We start from the raw sequence: 9,447 nt of genomic DNA, 5'->3' as shown, positions 1-9,447 counted from the left end.
CAGCGCCTTTCCAGTCAGCTTGACATCTCCAGTGGCTGAATGCAGGGTTCAGTGTCTTTCCCAGTGTTGGAGGACACCCATTCTTCCTCCTAAGCCACAGACGCCCCATAAAGCAAAATGGTCTATATCTAAATCATTAACATGATATTTTACTGGTGACCACAAATCTGACAACTCTTTATGCTGCTTACACCAAACGATTTCCACGGTCGCAGACTAAAAACGGAAGTCTTTAGGAAATCTTAGGAGTGTTGCTGGAGTCACAGCGCTCCCGATGGAGCTGGTAATCTGCGCGGTTTAACGTCAATCTTTCTCCAGTCTTGGATCTGCGACAATATCAAACATGTTTGACACGATCAACAACCAACAGATGAGCTCTGACAAAAGCAGAAACAAGAATCCCGACAGTCAGAACAGGGGCGTAAAAAAAGACGAAGAAGAAGCGGTGATGAAACGTCGGTGGAGCGTCCAGAAACAGGAGCGGGTGGTTATTAGAAGTAAATGTCTGCTGTGGATCATTTGTGTGTTACAGTATAATGATCTAACAAATGAGAGAATAAAAACTCATTCATCCTCCAGATTCTGATGAGTCGGTGTAAAACCTGGTGGAAATGTAAAGCCACACTTAATAATGATGTGATTCCCTCCTGGGAGAGGGGGTTGTTGCGAAAATAGTGGTCTGGTCCAGACCATGGTCCGGACCACTGTAATGAGTGGTTCCTGTAAGTAGGAGACATTTAAATCAGTGATGGCTGCATAACACTTCAGATACCAATATAAGAAAGGCTCATATTATTTTATTGTTATTTTTCTTTCTTTTTTTTTTAAAACATTTTTAATGGAAGAACTAAATTAATCATGAATAAAAAAGAAGTTTGGTAAATTAATATGAAAAATGAAGTATTAGAGCTAGATTTATAGTCATTGGTAGGTACCATTAAAATTAATTTGTTAAAAGCTTTTTTTTTTCTAATTTTCACACAAGTTTTCTCCCCATGCTTCCACTTTATGGAATAATAGAGTGATTACGATTAATAGGAAGCCAATGTTAATGAAAAAGGCATTATCTTTGTAATGGACTTTCTTGTCATAAATGGAAATATTTTATCAACATTTTTCCGCTAAATTTATTTATTTATTTATTTATTTTTTACAAATTTTCACACAATTTTATAAAATGGCCTGTAAGATCCAAAGTCAAGCAAACACATTTTGAAATTATTGTACTCTATTCTACAGTCATTTAGCAGACGCTTTTATCCAAAGCGACTTACATTTGAGAGTAAGAACAACACAAGCATGAATTCAAACAAGATGGACGTCATCATTAAGTGGTAGTCAGACTGCTTTGAATCCAGTTGGACTCAGGTGCTGTCATGTAGTGCTAGAGGCAGTGCATATAATTTTATTTTCTTTTTAGATTTAAAAAGTTTTTTTTTTTGTGAGTCATTTTGTTTAAATACAAGATCACAATTTCATCAAACAATATCATCTTGGACATAAGTGCACGCAGCTTATTCAGTACTGAGTTGAGCCAAAGGTCTGGACAAATCTTTCAAACTCACTCTGAGTAGAAGAGTTAAGCTAAGTGTGGAAATGCTCCCTAAACAACTGAGTCTTTAGCTTGCTCTTAAAAGTGGATAAGGACTCTGCAGATCGGACGGAGTTTGGTAGATGGTTCCACCACCGGGGAACAACAGAGGAGAAGAGTCTAGCTACTGATGTGGCGCCACCTTGTGGTGGGAGCACTAGGCGTCTTTCACTGGCAGAGCTTAACTGTGGAGAGGGAGTGTATATCTGGATTAAGGAGTGGAGGTAGAGGGAGTGTAGCTCTGGATTAAGGAGTGGAGGTAGAGGGAGTGTATATCTGGATTAAGGAGTGGAGGTAGAGAGAGTGTATATCTGGATTAAGGAGTGAAGGTAGAGGGAGTGTAGCTCTGGAATAAGGAGTGGAGGTAGAGGGAGTGTAGCTCTGGAATAAGGAGTGGAGGTAGAGGGAGTGTAGCTCTGGAATAAGGAGTGGAGGTAGAGGGAGTGTAGCTCTGGATTAAGGAGTGGAGGTAGAGGGAGTGTATATCTGGATTAAGGAGTGGAGGTAGAGAGAGTGTATATCTGGATTAAGGAGTGAAGGTAGAGGGAGTGTAGCTCTGGATTAAGGAGTGGAGGTAGAGGGAGTGTATATCTGGATTAAGGAGTGGAGGTAGAGAGAGTGTATATCTGGATTAAGGAGTGAAGGTAGAGGGAGTGTAGCTCTGGAATAAGGAGTGGAGGTAGAGGGAGTGTAGCTCTGGAATAAGGAGTGGAGGTAGAGGGAGTGTAGCTCTGGAATAAGGAGTGGAGGTAGAGGGAGTGTAGCTCTGGATTAAGGAGTGGAGGTAGAGGGAGTGTATATCTGGATTAAGGAGTGGAGATAGAGAGAGTGTATATCTGGATTAAGGAGTGGAGGTAGAGGGAGTGTAGCTCTGGATTAAGGAGTGGAGGTAGAGGGAGTGTAGCTCTGGATTAAGGAGTGAAGGCAGAGGGAGTGTAGCTCTGGAATAAGGAGTGGAGGCAGAGGGAGTGTAGCTCTGGAATAAGGAGTGGAGGTAGAGGGAGTGTATATCTGGATTAAGGAGTGGAGGTAGAGAGAGTGTATATCTGGATTAAGGAGTGAAGGTAGAGGGAGTGTAGCTCTGGAATAAGGAGTGGAGGTAGAGGGAGTGTAGCTCTGGAATAAGGAGTGGAGGTAGAGGGAGTGTAGCTCTGGATTAAGGAGTGGAGGTAGAGGGAGTGTATATCTGGATTAAGGAGTGGAGATAGAGAGAGTGTATATCTGGATTAAGGAGTGGAGGTAGAGGGAGTGTATATCTGGATTAAGGAGTGGAGATAGAGAGAGTGTATATCTGGATTAAGGAGTGGAGGTAGAGGGAGTGTAGCTCTGGATTAAGGAGTGGAGGTAGAGGGAGTGTAGCTCTGGATTAAGGAGTGGAGGTAGAGGGAGTGTAGCTCTGGATTAAGGAGTGGAGGTAGAGGGAGTGTATATCTGGATTAAGGAGTGGAGATAGAGAGAGTGTATATCTGGATTAAGGAGTGGAGATAGAGAGAGTGTATATCTGGATTAAGGAGTGGAGGTAGAGGGAGTGTAGCTCTGGATTAAGGAGTGGAGGTAGAGGGAGTGTAGCTCTGGATTAAGGAGTGGAGGTAGAGGGAGTGTAGCTCTGGATTAAGGAGTGAAGGTAGAGGGAGTGTAGCTCTGGATTAAGGAGTGAAGGTAGAGGGAGTGTAGCTCTGGAATAAGGAGTGGAGGTAGAGGGAGTGTAGCTCTCGATTAAGGAGTGGAGGTAGAGGGAGTGTAGCTCTGGAATAAGGAGTGGAGGTAGAGGGAGTGTAGCTCTGGATTAAGGAGTGAAGGTAGAGGGAGTGTAGCTCTCGATTAAGGAGTGAAGGTAGAGGGAGTGTAGCTCTCGATTAAGGAGTGGAGGTAGAGGGAGTGTAGCTCTCGATTAAGGAGTGGAGGTAGGCCAGAGCCGTTTGGGTTATTGTTTTGTAAGCCAGAAGCAGAGCTTTGAATTTGATGCGTGCTGCAACTGGAGGCCAGTTTTTATAAATAATTATAAATAAAATTATAAATAAAATCTATCCAGTTTCAGACATTTTAAAATGTAGATTTAAATTTAAGGTAAATGCTCTTTCTGTAAGGTTGCAATAGAATCCTTACAGCATTTTTTCCTGCACTCTGTCAACCCGTTTCTGGGTTGATGTCAGAGGTGGCTGTCAATAAAGATATACAATATTCCATCCTTTAGGCTTTTGACATTATGCCTACTTTATAGTTAACCTAAATCCAAATTTCTCTGATGTTATCAACATTTTTATTTTAATGGGAATTTAGAGAAATAACAAATAACTGGATTGGCTTATCCGGTGCATTCTATACATTTATATAGTGGACGTCCGTCACAAAAGATTATACATATTAGCAGTATTAATAAAGAGAAAATAAAATCTGCTGCACAATCGTTTAAATTGATTTACTGTTTTTAATGTTTGATTATGGTGATTTATATTTTAAATGTATTGCACTTTCATTCTTGTACTTTATTGTAATGCATCTGAGTGTCATGGCACACACTTTATTTTATAAATACAATGTCCCTGCCCAGGACCACTGTCATGAGTGGTCCCAGCCACTAGTCAATGGTCCGGACCACTGTAATGAGTGGTCCCAGCCACTAGTCAATGATCCGGACCACTGTCATGAGTGGTCCCAGCCACTAGTCAATGGTCCGGACCACTGTCATGAGTGGTCCCAGCCACTAGTCAATGGTCCGGACCACTGTAATGAGTGGTCCCAGCCACTAGTCAATGATCCGGACCACTGTAATGAGTGGTCCCAGCCACTAGTCAATGATCCGGACCACTGTAATGAGTGGTCCCAGCCACTAGTCAATGATCCGGACCACTGTAATGAGTGGTCCCAGCCACTAGTCAATGGTCCGGACCACTGTCACGAGTGGTCCCAGCCACTGGGTGGAAACTAAATCAGTGGTCCTTCTGTGGTCCTTATACTCAATTCTGATTCAGTCGATAATTTTAATGCCCCAACCACCACCCATGGAATACTCAGCTTTTTAAAAAAGAATTACCATGTTTAATATTTCATTTTAGACGGTTCAAACCCATTTGCATTCCTTATCTGCTAGGCTGCACTTATGTTTTCTGGAACTAATTGACTGCAATTTAGGTTTATTATTTATTATGATTTTATTTTGTCATAGCAGTTTAGTCACCTGTTGTTAAATAGATAAACTGGCTGTGTTTTCTTTCTGCCATTTGTGGGTGATTAAATGTGTTTCCTTGACTTTGGGTCCTACAGGCAATTCTGGTATAGTACACAAAATACACAAAAATACACAAAAAAGCAAAATAAAATGAAGTAGATAAGTAGAAAAATAGAATAGATACACTTAAGGGCAATTGTGAGATGATAATATAATAATAGTAAAAGTGACAGTGTAATAATAACAGCATATGATTGTAGCAGCAATAGTATATGCTAATAATAATAATAATGATAATAATATACACCTATGATTTTTTTCCTATATATTTACCATGTTCAACGTATGCAAAGATACATAACTGCAATGTGATGGAAAAGGTGACAGAATTAGACCAGGTGTGTAATAGTAGCTCTGACACAGGTAGAGGAGATGCAACATCTGATTGCAGAAGGTAGGAAGGAAGACTGGGCTTTATCACGGAGAAAAGTTTAGAATCTGTTTGTCTGATGTGTCAATCATAATTATGGAATATCTTAGATATAGAAGTCCTCTGACTGTAATTTTTGTTAAAATTGGTTTCAGAAGAGAGTATTGCAAACCATTGTGTAAGACAATAAGCAAGAGTACAGGAATGGTTTGCAAGCCTTAATGAATTCTATTTTAGGAAAATAAATAAATTTAGATTAAAGATCAGCTGAGAGACCTCACAGAGATGCATATGATGTCACTTTTTGTGATAAAACCATCTTTTTATTGTACATCAGGCTGGCATCTGGAGCTCTTTTTTATGTTTTTTTTTTTTTACCTATGTACATCTTTAAAATGGGCTATTCAGACAAACATGGACATTACATTTTGATGTTGTAATATTAATTACTCAGTTGTCTGAAGAGTTGTCAGATTTGTAGTCACCAGTAAACTATCATGTTAATGATTTAGATATAGACCATTTTGCTTTATGGGGCGTCTGTGGCTCAGGAGGAAGAGTGGGTGTCTTCCAACCGGAAGGTCGATTCCAGGCTTCCCCTGACTGTAAGACTAATTAGGAAAGACACTGAACCCTGGACTGCCTCCCAGTCCCTGAAAGGATTGTTGTCACACTTGCTTGAAGGAATTGAATACAAAATGGCAGCATGATCCAGAGAAGAAGATCGTCATATGATGAAGTAACCATGTCACAGAAACCAAGGATACACGGAGAAGAGGAAAAGCTGTCAACCACACCATGGCTTCACAAAACTACAGAATGTTGTGGAGGACAAATAAACAACAGTCCTGGTACAACATCAGGCTCGTTCACGGTGTATGCTGGACTCCGTCAGGGCTGTCCACTGTCACTCATCCTGTTTGGGGTCTTCATGGACAGAATCATGAGGTCTAGTGGGGGTCAGGAGGGTCAGGAGGGTTTGATTTATATGCAGATGATGTGGTTCAGTCATCTTCTCTGAGCGATGGGTGGGTTTACAGCTGACTATGAAGAAGAAAATCAGCTCCTTCAAATCTGAAGTTCACAACTGGAAAAGTGTTGGGTGGATGAGTCCCTTCCTGAAGAGGAGAAAAGTTGGGGTCTTGTTCATGAGTGATGGAGAAGAGGAGAGAAATGCTGGTGCTTCCTCAGCAGTAATGAGGGCGTTGCACCAGTCAGGTGAAAAGGGAGATGCATGAATGATATTGACTCAGCAGAGGAAAACCCACACTTACATGCTCTCTGAGGTGTTGTAATGGTTTCCTTTAAACTCTGCAGCGTTGAGACATGCTGGAGTTCACTTAACAGAAAAAGAGTGGCTCATCCCGCCTTCCTGAACAGTGAGCTGATCTCAAACAGCAGACACAAACTTTCCAGCTACCTGGTGTTTTACCTGGATGCTGACAGACTTTTCTTTCTGCTTTGCAGCAACACTTTCAGACAAACTGAGACACGATGGCAGGAAATATGCAGGGAATCTGTCAATGTAGCATTCTCCTCTCAGGAATATGCACGGCGGGTACGTACTGTAAAAAAATGAATCAAAGGAGAGAAACTTCATTTACAGACACAGACTTTAAACTTTCTCCGTAGGGTTCCTCGCTGTACTTGGATTAACTTTCCCGGTTGCACAGATCACTTTAGGTAAGTCCGTTTTATATGTTCTGAGAGTTTTGCAGAAATGTGTTGACTACAGTTTAGTGGTGCATCTTTATTTTTGGTATGAAAATCCTCTCTGCTCATAAGAGAAGTTTAGAATCTTTTCTGATTGAAAGGATGCCATATTTGGCCTCCAGGAGACCTTCTCCTGGTGGTTGAAGGAGGAGATTTTATACTCATATTTCTTGAAGCAGAGCCCAGGGAGGAGATTGTGAGTCAGTTACTGAAACTGGAGTTTCGAGTTGGCATGTGTTTGTCTTTTGAGAAGCTGTGTTGGGAAGTTAGAGATTTGATTGTCTTCAGTACTTACAGATTCTTCCCAGTTGGAGAGAATCTGAAGGTTGTCAGAAGCTTTACAGGCTGTTTAATTTGTGCTAATAATGCATTTCAAACTAAAAAAGCAGCTTGAAGCTGTGAGACTGTTTCTGTGGATGACTGAACTGGATGAAGCCGGTTGGGATAACAGATGGAAGGAAGTTCAGTGATAACCCAGGAATAAAACACTTCTTTGTAAACAGGTTTGGTGTACATGCATGAGTGTCCAGTAGCACCAGTTATCCCAGTGTATGTGATGGTGTTCGGGATCTGGGCCCTGGTGATGATGGCTTCCTTGGCTTTGCCAAAGATCCTCTGCCCGGCATCTCCGACTCACGTGGTCTGGACTGTGTGGATCATCATCCTGTCCGTATTCTTCTTTGTCTGGCTCCTCTTTGGTTAGATGAACATCTCTACGTTATTACCAGTATGAGGCTGTAAAAGGCCTGAAAGGTGATGAAGCTGCTTTGTTTCATAAAGCTGTTTTGTGTCTCTGCTCTCAGGAAGTTACCAGGTTTATTCCATATATCCACCCAACTATGACAGGAACACAAGCTCCAACAGCTCCAGTCTTCCTGCACCTGACAGCAAATTCAGCCTCACCTCAGGGAACCAGAACCTTCTGAACCTCAACCAGACCTGGAGCATCAGCCACAACCAGACTTCAGGGAATCTTACTCAAACTTCGGGCCCCAGCAGCTCAAACAGGAAGACAAACAGAAAGCATTCAGATCAGGAGCCAGCTGCAGCGCCTCACTGCAGCAGGACCGTGTACCTGTTTGCTTTCTGGACCACCACGCTGGTCTACGTGGCCGCAGGACTCATCCTGGTGACGATCCTCTGTGTATGGGGTTTGATGGAAGCTGTAGATAAGTGTGTCAAATATGCCACAACCTGAATTCCTGATAAGAGGAATGTTGAAACTGGAGCTGTTTGTTGGAAAAGTCGGATCCAGGTTCTTGTTGGCTGTGAGTGTTTACAGCAGTGTATGATTTACGCAACCTGAAAAGTGAAGAGAGCTCAGACTTTTTCTGATTTGGAAACTGAAGTTTTAAATTGCATCATTTAAAGTTAGTTATTTCAACACACAGTAAAGGAAGTTTAAGAATTTCCTGACACCAAATAGAGAACTGAAAACAGTCCTGTTTGGGCTGAACATAACCTGAAAGTCCAAATGGGCTCTTAAAGGGACACTTGACTGTGTTTTTAAATGGGGTTGTGTGAATATGTATGAGCTGTCTAACACGCAGCAAACACAGTGTGTAAGTGTACAAAGTGATTATAGCCCCAATTTAAAAAAGTTGGGACCCTTTGTAAAATACAAATAAAAACAGAACCCACCATCCATCCATCCATCCATCCATCCATCCATCCATCCATCCATCCATATTTATACTTGCTTATCCCATGCAGGGTCGTGGGGGCTAAAGCCTACCCCAGCAGCTACTGGGTAAGAGCAGAATACACCCTGGACAGGGTGTCAGTTTATCACAGGCCCAAAACAGAATGCAATGACTTGCAAATCTCACAAACCCACATTTTATTTCGTCATAGAACATAAACGTGTTGAAACTGAGACATTTTACCATTTCATAGGAAATATGAGCTGATTTTGCATCTGATGGCAGAAACACGTCTGTAAAAAGATGGAACAGGAGAAACAAAAGGCTGGAAAAGTAACAGGTACAAATCAGAAACTGGATGGGCATTTGATAAAAGTGGTCAGAAACATGACTGAGTATAAAAGGAGCGTTTCAGAGAGGCAGTCTCTGTAAAGATGGGCAAAGGTTCACCAGAGATAAACTGGGTCTATAAACGGTGGAACAATGTCAGAAACATGTTCCTTAACATAAAACTGTGTGGGCTTTGAAGGATTTTGAAGAAGAGAGCTACCATCCTGCAGGTTCTAGTGTTTCCCTGCTGCATCACACCTGATTCGAATGAAAAACAACAACTTCTCATTAACTTCGGCAGCTTGTTAATGAGCCATTGATTTGGGTTGGTGTGTTGCAGCAGGGGAACACTAAACCCTGCAGGATGGTAGAGCTCGAGGACCAGAGTTGGTGACCACTGGTCTACAGTGTATCATAATCAACAGATTCACAGAATATGGAGGAATCTCTGTGCGTTAGGGCAAGACTGAAAGTCAAAACCTCCACAGCCACCAGACCCACCCCCTATTTATTGGGGGTGGGCTAAATAAGCTTAGGCTTCTCCCCACTCTTTTTTAGACATTTATATGGT

General features: G+C 41.8%; 1 protein-coding gene across 1 annotated transcript; it reads left to right on the top strand.

The window, feature by feature from the left end:
• The first annotated feature begins 6,536 nt into the window (after positions 1-6,536).
• Positions 6,537-8,538, top strand: LOC121651163. Its single transcript, XM_042003112.1, has 5 exons — positions 6,537-6,569; positions 6,658-6,748; positions 6,823-6,873; positions 7,407-7,601; positions 7,707-8,538. Exons 2-5 carry the CDS (start codon positions 6,685-6,687, stop codon positions 8,099-8,101), a joined length of 705 nt encoding a protein of 234 aa, XP_041859046.1. The 5' UTR covers positions 6,537-6,569; positions 6,658-6,684; the 3' UTR covers positions 8,102-8,538.
• The last annotated feature ends 909 nt before the right edge of the window (positions 8,539-9,447 follow it).

This window comes from Melanotaenia boesemani, chromosome 13 (genome assembly GCF_017639745.1).
Source record: "Melanotaenia boesemani isolate fMelBoe1 chromosome 13, fMelBoe1.pri, whole genome shotgun sequence".
Classification (NCBI taxonomy): domain Eukaryota; kingdom Metazoa; phylum Chordata; class Actinopteri; order Atheriniformes; family Melanotaeniidae; genus Melanotaenia; species Melanotaenia boesemani.
Note: the sequence above shows the minus strand (reverse complement) of the source record. Positions and strands in the feature narration are given on the sequence as shown.

Excerpts from the sequence above, each read along its gene's own strand:
- LOC121651163 (XM_042003112.1), top strand. The coding sequence starts at position 6,685 with ATGGCAGGAAATATGCAGGGAATCTGTCAATGTAGCATTCTCCTCTCA. Across the intron at positions 6,749-6,822 it reads CTCAGGAATATGCACGGCGG|GGTTCCTCGCTGTACTTGGA; the intron begins GTACGTACTGTA and ends CTTTCTCCGTAG. Across the intron at positions 7,602-7,706 it reads CTTTGTCTGGCTCCTCTTTG|GAAGTTACCAGGTTTATTCC; the intron begins GTTAGATGAACA and ends CTCTGCTCTCAG.